This window comes from Heterocephalus glaber, unplaced genomic scaffold, assembly GCF_053883595.1.
Source record: "Heterocephalus glaber isolate CG9 unplaced genomic scaffold, H.glaber_assembly_v1.0 deba00001472, whole genome shotgun sequence".
Lineage (NCBI taxonomy): Eukaryota > Metazoa > Chordata > Mammalia > Rodentia > Bathyergidae > Heterocephalus > Heterocephalus glaber.
Genome location: NW_028258315.1, coordinates 64,066,527 through 64,085,830, shown reverse-complemented (window position 1 = coordinate 64,085,830; position 19,304 = coordinate 64,066,527). Strand labels below are relative to the sequence as shown.

The following is a 19,304-nucleotide window of genomic DNA, read 5'->3' as shown; positions in this document are numbered from 1 at the left end:
ACTGAGCTTAACACTCTGATTGGAGCCCAAACCCTCAGTATGCTTCAAAAAAACCGTCCTGGACCACAGCATCCCTTGGCTACCAGCAGAAGTAGAAGCAAGTTCTCTCTGAGGAAAATTTCTCCCAGTTGAGCCTTCAGGACACTCACAGGTGAAGAGCAGGCAAAGAAACTGTGGTCTCCGAAGGTAGGCCACTCTGAGTCAACAGAACCCAGAGGCAGCAGACTGGCTGATGCTGGAAACGTCAGACGTAGAAAGAAGGCAGCTAGGATAAGAACTTTAAAAAATTGTCATGACAAAATGAAAGTATAACAAGAATCAGAGAAAAATAGATACCTTTGGAAGGAAGACAGTGAACTTACAAACATGAAAATGTGTAACGAGCTGTTACTGAAATAAAAACCCTAAAAGGAAGGTTAAATGGATTCAACACAGAGTTAGTGAACAGGAACATACAGCTGAAAGATGAAAGAGCAGTAAAGACACTTGGTAGAAGGTTTAACATGGGGCTGATCGGAAGCCCAGAAGGAGAAATGGAAAAGCAATATTTAAAAAGAAAAAATAAATTTTCTAAAACTTGAAAAGCATGAATCATCAAGATTCATGAAAAAAAAAAGGCTTATTTCAAGTGCCATGAATAAAAAGGAAAACCGGGGTGGAAGGCACAGGGACCAGTGACAAAGATCTTGAAGTACCTCTGAGAGGACCCAGATTCCTGCCCAAAGGCAGCACCGAGGTCTACGCAAACGGAGTGTGAAGAACGTCTTCGGAATATTGGTAGTAAATTTCAGTATAGCCAGTCTAGAGTTGTATACTCAGCAAAATTTCACCAACAGAGGTACAAAAAAGAGACAGTTATTGATAATTAGAAACTGATATAGCGCACACAAGCAAGAGACGTGACTTAATGGAACTTATAAAAGATAAGGAACACAGGGAGGACACCCTGAGACGCAATAATGATCAGCCAAAATGGTAAACATGTAAACAAATTCAAATTCTGGTTGACTATATTAAATAAAAAGAGTACACACACACACAAATAAAAAAAAGAGAGAGAGAGAAAATGGGCCATTTCAGTCAGGAGGGGGAAGAGCAGAACCAAACTGTCCTGTAATCTTCCAGTTTTCCATTGTTCAGGAGGGGAATCAACACTTTGAAACTACATGTGCATGACAAAATTTTAAGAATAACCACTCCCTTCGGGCCAACAAATCAGGCGGCTTGCTTTGCTCTGCTCCTCTCCCAGCCACCTCCTGTCCGGTTTTCCCCTCGGCAGCGGTGGCGACCGGCGAGGGGCAGGTGGCGCGGTGGCCCCGGGAACCCCACACAGACGAGCCGGCGGGGTCCAGGCCAGCGCCGTGAGTCCAGACTGAGTATTCTTCGGCCGGGCGCTCACCGGCTCCGGGGAGGCAGCGCGGTTGGCCCCAGGGATGTGAAGTGCCGAGGGCGCCGGGGTGACTCCCCCAAACGCAGGGCCTCCCGGGCCTCCGCGCTGCTCTGCGCAGGGAAGTCTCTCTCCGGGTCTCCCTCTCCGCGCGGGGCGCTCCAGCCCGCTCCAAACTTCTCTCCCGACCCGGGGACGTCACCCACCAGACGCTGGAGGTTCCAGTTGCCGCGGGATCACCGAGGTCCGGCCCGGCCCGACTAGGATGCGGGTGGCGCGGTCCGCAGCCTCGGGGACCCAGGGGGCCGGCACTGCAGTCCCCGCTCCTGCAGCCGCCCACGCCTCTCGTGCCAGCTCCACTACTGGCTCCGCGCTCCTGAGCTAACCAGGGCCGCCCCGCCCCGCGTCTGCTGAGCATAGATCCAGCTGCTTCTGATTTATTCCAACAGAGGGCCCAGCAGCGTCCAGCATCATCTGCATTTTTCACTGTCCACGCCTCCTGCCTGGCCCGAGTCTGGAGGAACAGGAAGGATGGGACCAGCAGAGACCACAAGAGGAAGAGCGTGCTTGGAGGCAGGGGAGGGGAAGACCGCCTTGCCTGAATAACAGCCTCCCTAAAGATGTCTGCTTCCTAATCCTCAGATCCTACGGATATGTCCCCTTACATGGCAAAGGGGATTAAAGCTGTAGATAAAATTGTTTGCTTATCAGATTTCTTTAGAAAAAGGAGATCCTGGATTATCTAAGTGGACACAGTTTAATCTGGGGGTCCTTAAATGTGGAAGAGCAGGCAGGAGAGTCAGAACCAGAGAAAGCTGTCTTAAGAAAGAAAGATTTGCTCGGCCATTGTTGGTTTTGAAGGTGGAAGGACTTCATGATCCAAGGATCACAGCAGCCCCTAGAAGCTGCCTTAGGCAAGGAAATGGAGTCTCCCCCAGAGCCTCCAGAAAGGAATGCCTAGTGAGACCAGAACCATAAGGTAACAAATGTGTGTTGCTTTAAGTCACTGTGTTTGTGCCTTACCATGGCTCTGGGAAACCAACATGATGTGTGTGTGTAGAGGGGTAGAGGTGGGTAGAGGAGGCTTCCCAGGGAGAGAAGGAATCTGCTCTTCTCAAAGAGATTTGGTTTTAGGCCAGAGCTACCTGTATCAGCCTCTCCTTATAGGGTGGCCTTACCTGATAGGCTGCCAGGCCCTGGAGTCCTCCCTCAATCTACTGACCCCAAAAGCCCTCTGCCAGGTGGACGAGGCAGTGGTGTCTCAACATACAGAAGAGGAAGCTGAGCCCTGGAAGCTATGGAGCAGTGCCCTACTTGAGGGCTGGAAATGGCCCAAGCCACACCAGAAAGAAGACTCGTGCTTTCTATGAGGCAGTCTGGTCCTTCTACAGACTTCCCACAGCCAGACAGGCTCCCATCTACATCTGTACCAGGAACACTGACCCACCTTTCTGCTGACTCCCTACCTTTTCCATCCTTCCTCTCTGGAGACCAGACTACAACCCAAAGCCAGGGCCCACCTGACTATGTCAAGGCCTACCCAGACACGTGGAAGCAGAAAAAACCCTTGAGTTCTATTGCTGGCTGAGGAGTTGGCGTCACAATGGGATGGGGAGGGTTGGGTGGGATTGGTCAGAGTGGCATTTTACTCCATGGGCACAACTGATGCCAGTCCTAGGGACAGAATGGGGCAAGGTGGGTTGTACAGACTGCCACATGAGCCAGGCCAGTGGCTTTGTACCAACTGTTTCCTATCCCTAGAGCACTCACCCTTTCCAGGAGAATCCTGCCCTTGCTGAGGGAAATTCTCCCGTCCTTCCAGATACCACTTAATTGTCTGCTGTGCTTCAAGACTTCTGATCTCACAGCTGAAATGGTTTGGCCCTGCCCCACACCCTTCTGGGACTTTCCCCTGCCCTACAGCTTTGGTCAGAGCTGTCTGTCTCTGACCCATTTCCCCATGAAGCTCCTCTGCCAGTTTGTGGGAATCAGACTCCAGTCTTCTTGTTTGGGGTGCAGGGTGGAGATCAGCATAGGGTTGCTACCAGGCAGACCCTGGAGGGGAACTGAGGGACCCTCGCTTTAGAAGTGGAAGCTCTAGGTCTGAGCAGCCTGAGCCTGGCATTGCTCAGGCTCCTCATTCCCCTGTTCAGCAGCACCACCTGCTTCCTGAACCTATGTAAGAGAGCTCCCTCCTCTTCACCACCACCTAGGACATAGGCTAGAGAAGTGGGAACAGCAGCAGTTCAGGAGGCTGGGACTTATGCCTGCCTCAGTCCCTGATCAGCAGACCCACCATGTACTCAGGATTCTGGAAAAACCAAGGCACTGAGATACACCGAGAGAAAAAAAATGGAAGATTTGCTAGTTTGAAACAAGCCACCAAAGAATGAATCAAAATGAGGAAACCTCCCCACTGCTACTCTGCAGCTTACTATGGCTTCAGTCACTGATTAGTGCTCACTTCTGCTCATGTCTGGGTGGAAGATCCTCTCCCTTACCAGGCCTCCCAGGTGTCTGCACATCACCTGAGCAACTGGTCCTGGGTCCCTCAGGCTTCTTTGAGTTTCCTAGACTTAGCAGCACTGCTGGGGCCACAGGGACTGAGGAGGTGGCATAGTGAGGACCCAGCACTCATCATCTGATAATAAGGGCAGGGAGCACCCTTTTGCTCTGGTGACAGGACATCCATGTCTCTGTTTTGATCTCTGGGTAGAAAAGAGCCCAATGATGGCCAAGACCGAATTTCCATAGCTCAGAGAGGTGGAGGTGCAGCAGAGTCTAAGCAAACAGGGTTTCTTACATGAGTTTACAGAGCTCATGTGCCTACTGGTTACAAATGTTAGTTTTTTTCTTAAACTATCAAGAGGCCATTTCTGTTTCCCTTGATGAGAAATTGAGAAAACTAGTAAATATCAGTGTCTTTCCACTTACCTGGGCTGAATGCTCAAGATTCATGGTTACCATTGCTCTTATCTTTAAAGAGAAAAACCAGGAGGTAGGCAAGCAGGGGCCAGAGAGGCCACCACCTCCATCCTGCAGGGAGGTCCTGGGCACATCCTGGGGATCTAGAAGCTTTCCTGGTCCCAATATGGATGTCAGTGAAGGTCTGTCCAGACCTCTGTGTAGGCAATTGACCTGGACCACCTGTGGCTGACTCTAACCCTGGCCAGGTAGAGGGCCCTTGGCCAGCACATTGAAGATCTCTGTGTGAAAGAGAAACTCCAGAAGGAGATGAATTCTCTCACCTCCAAAGAAACTTGGAGGGAAAAACAAATACAGTTCTCCAGCTTGCCTGATGCCTAGGGCCTTTGCCTAAGGTAAGGGACATGGAGAGGCCAGGGAAGAAAAAGACCCTATTTTCAGCTGCTCCCAAATCTCAGAGTAGAGATAGGAGCAGAGGGAAGGGTCTTACCCTCAGTGGCATCACTGCCGCTGCATGCAGGACAGCTCTGTTACAAAGCAGAAGGGCAGGTTGAGGAGTCGGTGAAAGATTTGGTGGTGGGCAGTTTGGGGAGCTGCCACATTGTAGCTCCTCCTATTTCTGAAGGAGAAGGAGCTGTCAGGAGGAAAAGGAACAAGGCATGCAGCATGCAGGGTAGAAATGGTCATAGGTGGGGATGAAAAACAAGCAGGCTAGGAAAGGCTGGTAGGAACACCAGGCCCTTTAACGAGCCAGTTGAAGTTGGTGACAATAAATTTATAGAGAAACAGAAATACTGGGCGTGGGAATCTAGCAATGAATGTCTAGTCATCTGAGTGAAGAAATGGAGCAGGCAGATAATTGGGCTCACTTACTGCTGTGGTTTTGCTAGTTGGGCACAAGGGTAAAAGGATTAATGTGTTACAGCATTAGCAACTGAGAGAAATGATCTCTGTCTCTCAATAGAAGTTAACAGCATTTCTCCATCCTCTATTCTGAGTAGAGAGGACTGAGGGAGGTGGGGAGACCACGAAAAGGTCAACAGACCAGAGGGCCCAATGAGGCCAAGGATGGTGTTACAGAAAGAATGTTTGTTTCCCCTCTACCTTTATGTAGCTCGACCCTCCAGTGTGATGGTGTTTTTATTTTTTTATTTTTTATTTTTGGTACTGGGAATTGAACTCGGGACCTTGCACTTGTGAGACAGCAGGTGGCACCGCTGAGCTAAATCCCCGGCCCATAATGGTATTTTTATATGGGGCCATGGAACTGATTAGGGTTAGATAAAGTCATGAGGTTAGGACCCTGGATGGAATTAGTGGTTTTATAAGAAGTGGAAGAGACGGAAATTTGTCCCCTTGTACAGGTACTAAAGAGAAGCCATCTGAAAGACAGGAAGAGGGAGGGCATCCCCAGAACCTGGCCATGCTGGTACTCTTGATTTCAGGCTTCAAACTTCTAGACCCATGAGGAAATAAGTCTTTGCTTTTAAGCCGCTTGTCTGTGATACTGTGTTGTGGAAGCCTAAGCTGACTGCGTCCAGTGGGAATAATGGAGCAAAGAGGCCAGGAGGAGGGGATGCTATAGTCAGAGAGTGACATATCTGAATGAGAAACTCATTCATCTATTCACTTACATGCCAGAAATTTTTTGAGATTTTTGGAAGTGGAGAGGGATTATTCTAAGAGGATGGCATGAGCTAAGTGGAAGGAACAACCAAGATCCAGGTGGCAGAATTTCAGTGGAATGATGTCCAATCTGCAAGTCAAAAAAGAAAGGTTTCCATGAGTGTTTATAAGTGGGGAAGGCCACAGTGATAGGGAAGAAACAATGAGGTCCTTTCCCCAGCTGGAGAGTGTCCAGTCTGAGAAAGAGGCAGTGCACAGAGTGTCCTTCCAAGATGGGCTGAGAACACAGCTGTCTGTTGGCTTTGGAGCATCAGAGCCACAGATACAGTTTTGTATAATCCACATCTTCATGGTTTGTTTCCTCTGCTTGCTCCCACAACTGGGGAAGGGCCTACCCTCTGCTCTGTGCTGGGCTTGACTGTTTTGAGGGCAGGGACTTTCCAGACTGAGGTCATCTTGGAAACCATACCACTCCCCTCCCCCTCAAGACTATCAGAGAACAAGCAAAGCCCAGGACAGACCTAGAATCCTTAATTCGGACATCGTATTGGGATGGGGCTGTGGGGATGAGAGAAGTAGATTCTGGATGGAGGGAGGTTCTATCCCAGATGCTCCTGGGATTGAACTCAGTAGTGGGTGGCTGAGGCTGAGGCCAGGTCATGGTGTGCTGTCTTCATAAGCAAGGCTGGTCTTATTTCTTCATCCTCATGGGTCCTGGCCATATTCAAGGGGACGTATGGGCTGCTCCCCACTGCAGATGGTCTAGCTCTTAGGAACCACGATTAGAAGTATGCACTGCTCACAATTGCCACCTTTGGGCTAGAAGATTTTCCTGTGATTTTCCTCTGTTTTTCCAGAGGTGCTGCCTTTGGAGACCTGCAGGGAGCAGAAGGCTGTCACTGGCTGTCCCTGGCTGTCCAAGAACTGGTCTCTTGGCAGTGTCCCTCATCATCCTCCCTGCTGAGAGTAGGGGGATTCTGACCCAAGCCAGTCTCGGGTTCCATGAGGACCCATATCAGGTATTAAGCAACAATGGACTAATAGTTTAGGTGGAGACCTAGGCCTCTGAGAGGGGGGTTGCTGATGTGAGGCCCCGGTCTTGGGCTTCAGAGCAAGAAAACTGCTTACTGTGGGCAGGGCCTCTGCTCCAGGTCCTGGATGGTGTCCTTCAGGCTCTGGCCACGTGTCTCTGGCAGCAGGGCACAGAGTACACCGGCTCCGATAGGGAGGCTCCCGAAGATGAGCATGGGGAGGGCCATGTGGTTCTCACCCAGCAGGATCACAAGTGGAGTGATGGTGCCTGCGATCCTTGAGAAGATGCTCACCAGCCCCATGCCAGTTTGTCTGAGGTAAGACCCATACAAGTGGAACAGACCTGGCTTCACTGCCAGGCTGTAGCTCTACCCCAGACCCCATACTGTGACTCCCAAAGGCCTGCAGGTTTACCCCAGCCCATCCAGCCCGTCCAGTGCTCCTGCTCCCTGCTCCAGTGTGGCCCTCTCACTTCTGGCCTCCCTGTCTCCCTGCTACACTCCTCCTCACCTGTCACACCTCAGGTCAAAGGCTGAGCTTTCCTCCCACCACCTTCCCCACACGAGTGTTCCTTGTCTTGGGCCATTCATTCTTAGACTTATACAACATTCCTGTCCCGACAAGGCCAGGGTGTGGCCTACTTCTATATCTGTCCCCCACCCACCACAGGATAACTTGGGAGCAAGATTTAGGATTGCCCTGGCCCAGAGCCAGCCCTTTTGGCTATTTGTCAACAGGTGGTGAGGGTAGCGGAGGGATGGCAAAGATCAAGGTGCAGAGCAGTCCTAGCAGCATCTCTTACCGGATAATGGTGGGGAAGAGCTCAGAGGTATACACATAGGAGATGGTAAAGCCAGCAGCCATAGCAAACTTCCCTATTATGGCCAGCACGGTGACCACCACAGGCAGATCTGGTAGAAAATGCTGGTCAGCACACAGATAGTAGATGGCGCAACACCTAGCCCCTGCCTACTACTGCATGCACCCAAACTCTTCACCCCTTTTGCACCCAGATCTAGGAAGTCCTTACTCTTGACAGGAGAGCAATGGCTGTTGGTCTAGCCTCTGGGAGACGGCAGGGGATGGGTGAGAAACAGTCAGCCCTGTTTCCTGATACCTGATGGGATGAAGGTGATGATAATACACATGAGGCCACCCAGAATCAGAGTCCCAGACTGGCTCCACTTTCGGCCACACTTCTCCATCAAGAAGATGCTGGAAATTCGGGAGGGCAACTCGACTGCTCCAAATATTAGCTGTGTCAGGTAGATGTCCATGCCAAAATCTCCTACTTGAAAACTGAGCCCATAGTATGTCAGACTGTCCACAAACCTATAGAATGCCAAAGCATTGGTGTCACTGGTGGATATACAATACCATCACACCCAAAGAAAGAGGTTGCCTTGGTCAGGGCCACAGCAGCAGACACTGCCACAGTTGGGGAGAGACCATGCTAGCCAGAGAGCCACCACTACCCTGACACACACCTGGAAGATAGTAGCCCTCTGGATCTGTTTTTGGGAAAGGGCATGAGCCCTGGTCACTCACCAGACACAGATAAGAATCAGGGTCACCTTCCGGAGATGAGGGTGTCTGAAAAGATCAAAGGCATTCCCCGAGGGGCCTTTCTCCTCTGGGGCCAGCTGGAAGGAGATTCAGATTGAGGGGCCCAGGGAATATCTGGGTGGAGCAGCTCTGGGGCAGGGATGGCCAAGGCCTGCTGCAAGTACCTGGCTTAGGAGCTCAGGGGTGAGTTCCCTCTTGTTGACTAATGCTGCCTTCTGGACCAATTGCTTGGCCTCCTCTATCCGCCCCTGAATGAGGAGCCACCGTGCGGATTCTGGCACTGCCCTGTGAGTCAGGAATAGCTATAACCTTGGGGTCCAGAGCCCTGTGGAGCCTTCCCAGCCATTCCAGTGCGCAGTGAACCCCACAGCCAGCGCTCACAGGTTACATCTCCCCGACCAGCCTCTGATGGCCTTAGGAGGTGAGAGTGCAGGGGAGAGTTGCACCCAGCCTCACAGCACAGCTGACAGGAGGTCTCCTTCTGCCAAGTGTCTCCTCACCAGAAGTGGAAAAGAAGCAGCAAGATGGGTGCAGTGCTGGAGATCTGAAGGAGCCTCCATTTTCGGACACCGTAGGCGAGTCCTGCTAGCCCCATCTGCCCGAGGGCGAAGCCAGCCAAGTTTAGGGCCATAGCAGGGGTTCTCCATGAGGGTCCCACCCACTCTGAAACTGGGAACAGAGAGGTGAGAGTGGGCCACACCTGCCCATTCAACTCCCTGTTGCTCACCAGATGCCACCATGGCAGGGCTGGGGCCTCAGCCCCAGAACAGGAAACTGTGGCTACTTCATGTGTAGGGCAGCTATCAGGCAGTTAAGGAATGTGGCCAGCCATACCCTGAGGCTGAAGGCCCAGATACTTACGTAAAGTGGTAATGTTTAAGGTATATCCACCAACAGCCGTAGCTATAGCAAAGCGCAGGGCCATGTGGAGCTCAAAGCTGGGCGCAAATGCTGTGGCCAGGCCCGAGATGGCAAACAGGAGCAGCTGCCCCAAGAAGGAGGCTCTGCGACCAGTTCTGAGATAACAAAGGGCAGGTCTGTGTGGAGGACAGAAGTAGGGAGAACCAGGTGGGCCTGCCTTGGGCTCTCTCTGTCCGGGGAGGAGACGTGTTTGAGGAAGGGAGGCCCCGTTTGAGGAAGGAGGAAGAGGGCCTTATCCTGGAGGCCAACGTGGGCCTGCACCAGGAGCTTAGAGTGCTAGGTTGTGATAAGCTGGCAAGGTCCATACCTGTCACTGATGGGCCCGAAGATGAGGGCTCCAATGAGGAGTCCAGCCATGAACACAGACTGCGAGGTTTCCTTTAGGTGCTTCCGATCACAAACTAGGTTGAACTGAGGCAGACACAGGCAGATGTGAGTCTAGGGACAGCCTGGAGGGCAAGTTCCTCACCACCCAGCTCATTACCAATGTTTTACTGCAGATGCCCATGGTTCCCAAACTGTGTGCCAAGGCACACCAGCACACCATAGTGAGCTCAATGGACATAGCAGCATATTTAAAAATTTAGGGCCGAGACAGGCGGCAGAACCACTGAGCTAAATCCCCGGCCCTCTTAAAAATTTAAAGAGAAATTTGTACAATATTTGACATCTCTCTGACATCACACAAATTGCTAGCCCAGGGTAGTTTATAGTTGAACATGAGATTATACTATTTTCCTTCCAATGACATATCTGTGTGAAGTCTTGTTTTGGGCAGTTGCTATGAGATAAAGCAAACAGTATGTGCAGATCAATGAGACACCAATAATGTGGGTGACATTGTTCTAGGACTGAGAACTTAAGTGTGCTCAGGAGAGATAACATCATATTAGTAAGTCATTGCATTTAGGAATGAAATAATTTCAATTTATGTTTATTATTCTTTAAAACAACTAGTAAGTTGTTAAGACATATATACTTCTTGCTTGGGCTTAATTATTTAAATAATGAGTTAGGCTTTTCTTTTGCCCAAGCAATGCCATGCAATGAGACTGACACACTAAAGCTGTAAAATTTGGCACCTCTTACAGACATGTACTAGCTGCTTCCTGACACGTTGGGCCTCTCCCTGCACCCTGCACCCTGCACCGTGTGGCCACTTTGAGTTTCCCATCTGCAAAATTCCCCTGGTGCCCAGCATTCACAGGCAATCAGAACATTAAGAAGCATTCACACATGACTTCTAATTAAGATGGAGGAACATACATAGGGGAGAAAGACAGTTAGAAACACAGAATGACAGGAAATGTGCATCTGGCCAAGTGGTGCCAACCTCTCTGGAGATAGACAGGGAACCAAATGAAGACAAAATGCAGGTCCCCATAGCGCTGCACACTTCTGCTCTATGGGAACACACGGTGCACATGGTTGACCCCAACTTGCTGAGTTGTGGGCTACTCAGGGGAGTTCTGTGCCCCTGGCACACATTCCTGCCCCATCCCAGAATGGTGTGGGGAGATCACCACATGAGCTCTCATCTAGCTTCACCACCACACCGATGCCTTCGAATGCTCACTGTGCAGGACTCTGTATTAAGTGCTTTAAGTGGATTATCTCACAGGATTCCCACAGCCACATTTGACTAATTGCTACATTTCCTAGAAGGAGGAGAAGCTAAGCAGCCGAGGCTCATTCTCACTGTTGGATAGCAGCTGCTGTTGTTGAGACATCTCTGCCTGACATGGGGATTGAAACTGAGTGAAGGGTAAGAGAATATTTGCTGAGGATGATTGAATGAATAAATGAACTGAAGCCTACACTAAGCTAAATAGTCAATCATCATCAGTTCAATAACCTTTAGCAAGAAATTAACAATCCATGAGTCATCATTGTGGTCATACTTCTATTCTCAAGAACAACTATTAATTTCTAAGGACTTGGAATATGTGTCAAGTGATCAACTCCTCCTGGGAATGCAGGAGGCAGTACAGGGGATGTTGTTGTTCTGTCCAGCTCTATCTAGTTTGGTTTCTGTCTAGAAACTATAGATTGCTTTTGTAGTAAGATGCCATTTAAAATAAATAAAAATAAATACAGGTCAGCTGCTGCTAATCCCAGAAGTCAGAATTGAACAGCCCTGTGTGACCATTAGCCTGTTAGCCAATCTGTGTATTGGTTTCCTATGTGTACAAAACAAGGATAAAATGTCCCACACAGTATGACCTGACAGAATTAAAGGAATTCCCACCTGCAACTTGCTTAGCTCCGTGGCTGTTACATAGGAAGCTCTCAGTGGGCCAGGTAGGGAGAAGCATGCTGGCCACTGTGCTGATGAAGCACCTGGAGTGCCCTGCCCTGCAGGTAATAATGCCAAGCTTTGAGGTTCTCCCCAGTCTGGCACCTGGGTCAAAAGCCACCATTCACTACCTCCCTGTAGTTCATATCCTGTATATCATTAACTCCTCAGTCTAACCCCATGAACACTTGTCACCCATTGCTTGCAGCACAGAGTGAGGCTTGGAGAGGTGTTAGGGTGCTGAAGCCCATATAGCAATGTCTAGCTGCAGATGATACAGAGATAAAGAGGCCTCCAAATTGGGGTGTTTATCATCACCCTTCCTGGCCCTAACACCTTTAATGGATGTCTCTGTCCAGGCCCCACCATGATGGCCTACAGAAGTCCACCCTCAGTTCTTGGAACACATTGTACTGTATCTCCTTCCTCCCCTATTCCCAAACCATTAATGGCTCCCTTTGCTCTCTAGGAGAAAGCCCAAAATCCTCAGCACTGGATGGAAGACCCTTGAAGAGCTGGCTCTCCCTTATTTTCCAATGTCTGTAATATCAGCATTCCTCAGATATTCCTGGTATTTTTTCACTTACAGACTTTAACAATGGCTGTTCTCCCCTGCTTATCCTTCCCTCCATTCTGACCTCTTCTTCCCTCCCAGGACAGATTACACTTTTGCTGCTATACATTGATAGTATATCAATGGCTTTTTTGAGGTCCATGCGGACAGGGCCAAGAGTCTGGTTTTTCTTTTTCCAAGGGTGGGGATGCAGAAAATATTACATAGGTAGGTTGAGGAGAAGAAAAATACTCTGACTTTCAAGAGTACTCAATTTATGAGGAAATGTGCTCTTTTCTTTTTACATTTGTGTGGTTTATATTTCAGTTTGAATGTGAAGCTGCTGGTTATAAGGAAACTTGGGATGTCTGCTCAGAGAGGACCCCCTGGGTTGGTGTACAACCCCCCTCCCTGCTCATATCTGGGGAGAAAAGGTGGATCTCATCCCAAGGGAGCTCTGCTCTGAAACAGTTTGGGATTATCCTGTGGCACAGGACACACAGAATACCAAAGATGTGTATTTCCTTGGGAGTCACAGTCCTTTCACGGTGGAGGTGGGAGGAAGGTGGTAGGGTAGGTAAGAGCTCTGAGGTCAAGCCCAGCCAGCACAGACTGGGTTGATGACTGAGAATAAAGAGAGAGGCCTTGAAGCATGGCTACAGTCTGTCAGAGAATCAGAGGACAGCACTAGATTATAAATTTGGGCAATATAATCAAGTGAGTTGCTCTGAGCAATGGTGCCATCAGTAAATCTTGTTTTCTGATATCCACCGAAACAAACAAATCTGAATCTTCATCTGAGTAAGTGCTAACAGTTTTTGACACCTATGCAATGACTGGATTGTAGAGTCATAGACTCTAGGAGTTTCTGACAAGGCAGGGCAAAAGGATTATGAGTGCTTACAAGGCTGAGTAACCACAAACAGATGTGTTTCTACTCAGGTTCTCAGGAGTATTTTTATCCTCATTTAAAAATGTGGTTGAGAAGTGGGTGCCTGCAATGACACACAATGTACTGTCCACCATTTTTTTGCTTGCTGACATCCAGGATAATTTCAGAGATGACCCTTCTACTATTGAGGAATCTACCAAGAACAAACAGAAGCCTATTACTGCAGAGGGTGCTGAAAAGCTGGCCCTCGACTGGAAAGCTATCAAATCTGTGAAGTGTAGTGCTCTGAAATTATACAGAAAGGCCAAAAGAAGGCATTTGATAAAGTAACACTGGCTGCCCTGGAGTCTCCATCATCCAAGACAGCAGTAGGTTTGTCCTGGCATTAAATAATGCACACCTTAGTTGGGAGTGGTGGCACATGACTGTAACTGAAATAGTTTGGGAGGCTAGGTAGAAGGATAGCAGTTTTAAACCTATCAAAGTGACTTAGCAAGACCCTGTCTCAAAAACCAACACCAAAACCAAAAACAACAACAAAAAACCAAAACACTGGGGATGTGCTCAGTGGAAGACTCTGGGTGTATTCTTTAGTACTGAAACAACAACAACAACAAAAAACAAAACAAAAATGACAACTTTCAGACAGTGTCTTTTCACTCTGCCCTTGAGCAAATAGATCCAGGGATTGATGGAGGTCATGAAAGTAGGTAGAATCTGTCTTGCCCCTCCCTTTTTGTAAGATGTACTATATATATGACTGTAGCTTTCAAGGATATTTGTTTGTGATGGTTAATCTCAATGTCCATTTTATTGGTTTGAGAGATGCCCAGGAGATGAGTAAAGCACCCTTCTGGGTGTATCTCTGTGGGTCATGGGGGTGTGACCTTAGGGACTGTATTTGGTCCCTGGCTCCTTCCTCTCTAGCTCTTCCTTACTCTCCCATTCTTGGCTGCCATGATGTGATTCGTTTTCTTCTCCCATGATTTTTTTTTTTTTTTGTACCGGGGATCGAACTTGGGTCCTTGCACTTGTGCAGCAGGCGGTGAAACTACTGAGCTAAATCCCCGACCCCTGCCATGATGTTTGTGATTTGGAGACAGCTGACCATGGACTAAAACTTCTGAAATTGTAAGCCAAGCTAAACGTTTTTCCTTTTAAGTTGTGCATGTTAGATATTTTGTCCCAGCAACAGAAAGATGACTAATACAGAAAATTGGTACTCCAGAAATGGAGTAGTTTCTGTGACTATACCTGACCATGCAGTTCAGAAGTCTTTGAAACTGGTTTGTGGGAAGAGTTTGGAAAAGTCTGGAGATGTAGGCTAGAGAAGCCCTAGAATGCTGTAAGAAGAACTTGATGAGCAATTTTGGTGGAATGCTGATAGGAATGTGGACAGTAAAGATTGCTTGTGAAGTTTTTGATGGGAATGTGGACTGTACTGAGAACTGAACTAGAGGCCATACATGTTTCATCTTGGCAAAGACTTTGACTATATTTTGTCTATGCCCTAAAACTTTGTACGAGACTGAGTTTAAAAGCAACGAATGAATTTATCTGGCAGAGGAAATTTCAAGGCAGCTCAACATTCAGGCTGTGGCATGCATACTACCGACTATATTTAATGATTTACAGTGAGAATGGGAACAAGTAAAAATTATCAAGGTGTGATATGTATATGTACCAATTCTGCAAGATGAATGTAATTATTATGCATCAGAAATATATACTAATAACAAAAAAATAAAAATTGAAAATATTAAAAAAGATATGAAAAACTTGCTTTTTGGTCAGAAAATAAATGATTATAAATCTGGGGCCAAAGAAGTTGTGGTTACTGAAGAGACTAGTGCCATTAAAAAGAAGGAAGAAGAAGGAGAAGGAGGAGGAGGAGGAGGAGGAGGAGGAGGAGGAGGAGGAGGAGGAGGAGGAGAAGAAGAAGAAGAAGAAGAAGAAGAAGAAGAAGAAGAAGAAGAAGAAGAGGAAGAAGAAGAAGAAAAAGAAAAGAAGCAGCAGCCACCAAGTGCTTTTCAACAGGACAATAGGAGAGATGTCTTGAGGGCATCTCAGGAATTTTCCAGACTCCAACCATAGCAGGCTACAGGGTGTATGAGTGTAAAATTGTTTAGGACTTTGTTTTAGGAAGCTAGTCCCACGGTGCCCTACTCATTCACTCAGGGATGCCAGGGGAGTTTTTTCCTATATTCAACCATCCAGCCACCCAGAAGCCATTGGAGGCATGGTCCAAGGGGGGCTGGCTACTGCTTATACTGGTGGTAGACCTTGGGATCCTCTATGTGATGTTGGTTTTGGAGGTAGGATGAATACAAGGGTTGTAGTATCATGAAGGATCTACCAAGATTTTGAAGGAAGGCCTGGGAGGCCAAGCAATGTATGACAATCTCTTCTGGGAGCCCCTGAGAGAGTGGTCCATGAAGCTCTGAGAGTGAGACTAAAGCTACAATGGAGACTCAAGGAAGTGGAGATGGCAGGAATAATAGACTGCTGAGGACAACTGCAGGCAATGAGCAGATCCATATGAGTAGCCTACAGTTGGCAAAGCCATAGGGGTGGAACTGCCCAAGCTTTTTGGAACTCATATGTTACCACCATTTGTTGTGGATTACAGATATGGAGCTACAGAGCTTAATGCTTGCCCTGCTGAGTGTTGGTTTTGTTTTCTTCCTATTCCCTTCTATCCCTCTATTCTTTCCTCTTGGAATGGGAATGTTTGCCCTGTGGTATTGTATTTTGGCATTATGTAACTTAAAAGTTTTTTTTACAGAGGCTTATAGCTAAAAGTTGCCTTGAATCTTAGAGGAGACTTTGAACTTGGACTTTTGAGCATTGCTGGGACTTTTGAGATGCAGGGAAGGAATTAGTGTCTTCAGTTGTATGCAGGACACAAGTCATGTTAGGTGGAATTATGGCTTTTTATTGTCTCTCTTTGGAGACTAGGGTTTAAAGAGATGTGTTTGGGTACTAAATTCTCAAGGGGTGGACTTGTGATGTTTAATCTTAATTGTCAAATTCGCTTGAAAGATGTATCTGGTGGGTCCTGAGGGTATAACTTTGGGGACTATGTCTGATCACTGAGGTTTCCTTCCCTGGGTCTTTCTTGCTCTCTGCCTCCATGATATGAGCAGCTTTCCTCTGCCATGTCATTTTGTCATGATGTTTGTACCTCTGAGCCAGCAAATCATGGCCCACAATCCCTGACCAAAATATTCCTCTTCTGATTTGTGTATATCAGGTATTTTGTTCCAGTGATAGCAACCTGATGAGTACATGCATTCTTTTCAGGTATACTAAGCAAGTAAGCAAGCAAGCAAACCAACAAACAAATAGACAAACACCAAAAGACATCTCAAATCCCTGAAAACTTTCTATCCAGTTTCTATACTCTACCTTTCCCTATTCCAGGCTCACCAAATTGCCTAGTGCTCTTATACATACCATCACTTCCTACTGCTAGATCTTTCTTTGCCTGCAAAGGAATTCTGTCTTCTCTATCAATATTTCTATTTTGTGTCTTGGTGCTCAGATCAAGTATGACCTTCTTCAGGAAGTTACCTACTCCTTCCTTTCATAGAAGGCAGCATATGTTAGGGCTCATAGCACACCCAGCCTTTATTCCTACACAAGGGGCCAAGATCTTACCCACCACTGGCCTCCTTGAAGAAGGGGAACAAGGTGTCACCCTCCTCTGATGGTCCCCTATGCAGTTAATACACAGTGTATTAACTGGGGTTTGGCTAAATGATTTCACGTGAATAATCCAGCACAGACTGTGAACAAAAGCTAGAGAAGGCCCAGAGAAATCTGCAACATTTTTGGGGATTTAAAGATAATGATATTTGAATAGGTGGACAGAGACTTTATAAGCACATATAGGCATGCCAACAATTTTTGAAAGCTAATGAAGGCCAAAATCTATTATGGGGGTAATTTTTGAGGGATTATTGAGAGGCTGAAAAAGGTTTAACTAGGTCAGACTAGATCTGGAGACTGGGAGACTCTCTAGGCCGCCTAGCTCTCTTGTGGGGTGAGATGAAGTGGAGAATCAGAAGGACACAGGCAAGGTATACTCTTATGCTACTGGCATTTTGGAAGTTTATGGTCACAAATTAAAAAGTGAATATTTTACTTTGGTTAAATATTTATTTTTGAAAAAAATTTGAAATGTGGGGGAAAAGTGAATGTTTAATCACTGGGCTCCAGATTTGCAACCATAAAAATGGTGAAAGTTGCACAGATTCTCATAACAGCCCATGCCCCTCAGTTTTCTGAATTGCCTGTGCTGTTTCCCTCAGCTGCAGGGAACTAAACAACGGGAGTCCTGCATGGGAACCCCAGCTTCATGATCAGCCCACTATGATGTCCTGGCCAAGTCATCTCCCCCTTCCAGCCTCAATCTATAACCTGAGAAGCAATAATAGCAGAGAGCTAGTTGCTTTCAGAAGGCCCCTCTGCTCTAAGGTGGCTAGAGCAGGAATTTTTCTGTTTATCTGCCTGAGTCTCTCCTGGGGAATGAAGCTGGTAAGAGCCAACTTAGTTGTCCACAGGACAAGTTCTAGAGCAATGAGTGTCATTCAGCATCCCAAACACAGGCAGGCAAGTGGAATCTAGAGAAGAACTGGGAAGTTGGAAGTCAAACAAGCAAGAAGTCAGATGAGGGGACAGGGAAAGAGCATAAAAGGAAAACTCAGGAAAATAAGTAAGCAGGCAGACATGCAGGGTTAGGCTCAAAGACAACAGGGAATGGACAAATGGGAATGTTGGACAGAGCAAAAAGGCAAAAGAGAGGAAAACAGAAGGGTACAGGGAAAAAGACCAGGCAACTGTGCAGACAGCAGAGAGACAAGCAAAGAGACAGAACAGACAGACAGACAGATGAGTCACAGAAAATGAGAGATAAGTAGATAGGTTGATGGACAGAGGACAAAGAGAGAAGTGGATGGCTGGCAAAAGGAGAAACAGGCCTATCAATGGTATAGGGACAGAGAGATGGAGCAGCTGCTAGTGACAGAAGGGTCAGGGAGAGGAACTGTCAGACCCAAAACAAGAGGACAGACAGAGTGAAGACAGGCTTACCTCATTCATTAGGGATTGGGGTTTATGCTCAGGATAGTCCCAGCCAGTTTCACAAGATTGTGTCTCATTGAAGCGGTGACTGAGGATGTCTTCTAGGCTGGCATTGTCAGTGGGTGGCCGAAACATGAGGCAGGACTCAGGCTTGCCTGTAGCATCCAGAGGTACACTCAGGGCCAGCTGCTCAGCTGCACTCCAGTTGAAAGTATGGTTCTGAACCCAGGGCACTGAACAATGGTGGGCCTCATTCTGGATCATGAACATGTAGCCAAAAATCTGGAAGGCAGACAGGAAGTTGGGGACACACAACAGCATCATCACCTGTACCTGGAAGCGACCAAAGTCACCTATTTCATCCAGAACCTGAGCAAAGTGAGCCATGACTTCTGGTCACCTGGGAGTACTAGATAGCTCTTGAGCTTGGCCATGGGGCACTTGCTTTTTGTGTGATGGTGACAGCTGCATTAATGTTTAATCAAGCCTTTCCTAGTTTTGTCTCCCTAGCTGTGGCCTGAGAAGGGTGGGACATGATAAAAAAAACAGTCCCTTCTATCTGAAGAGGTCTTTGACTATGAGGGATGTAGCTATATAAGAGGAACCAAGAATACCTCTGCAGGGTGTCACGTTCAGTCAATGTTATGTAGCTTACAACAGCCACTCCCAATGGCCTCCAACTGTAGAATCTTAAACAGTTCACACTTACTTCTAATGCCTCCGGTTACCAGATAACCCAAATTCTGAAAGTACTTGCAACATTTCAAGGGACAAAGAAGTTTCCTTAGGGAGTAAGTTACAGTAGACATTAGGGGATATGTCAGGAGAACAGCAAGAAACCAGTCTGTATGTTAACTCTGCCAGCTGTTCAGTACAGCCTCTTGACCCCAGTGATCTTATTTTCTGTTGTGAATTTCTGGTATGTGGTGAGAATATGCAACACCAGCTAATTGTAGGAGGGAGCATTTAGGCCAGGAGATCCAGCAAAGGCCTTTTCTTTTGAGCATCAAAGACAAGCCAA

At 47.6% G+C, this 19,304-nt stretch overlaps 1 protein-coding gene across 12 annotated transcripts; it reads right to left on the bottom strand.

The window, feature by feature from the left end:
• Window positions 1-988: 988 nt before the first annotated feature.
• On the bottom strand, window positions 989-18,728 carry Slc22a13 (solute carrier family 22 member 13). 12 transcript variants are annotated; one of them, XM_087182054.1, is made up of 12 exons: window positions 18,637-18,728; window positions 18,293-18,565; window positions 9,765-9,868; window positions 9,398-9,573; window positions 9,037-9,205; window positions 8,701-8,821; window positions 8,519-8,613; window positions 8,088-8,302; window positions 7,773-7,881; window positions 7,067-7,282; window positions 4,803-6,814; window positions 989-1,901 (listed from the first exon to the last, which is right to left on the bottom strand). In XM_087182054.1, exons 2-11 carry the CDS (start codon window positions 18,551-18,553, stop codon window positions 6,721-6,723), a joined length of 1,560 nt encoding a protein of 519 aa, XP_087038180.1. In that variant the 5' UTR covers window positions 18,554-18,565; window positions 18,637-18,728; the 3' UTR covers window positions 989-1,901; window positions 4,803-6,720. The 12 variants fall into 12 exon arrangements, with proteins under 12 accessions (XP_087038180.1, XP_087038177.1, XP_087038179.1 ...); XM_087182051.1 differs by having other exon boundaries at window positions 4,803-4,931; window positions 5,947-6,814; window positions 18,293-18,724; XM_087182053.1 differs by having other exon boundaries at window positions 18,653-18,717.
• Between the last annotated feature and the right edge of the window lie 576 nt (window positions 18,729-19,304).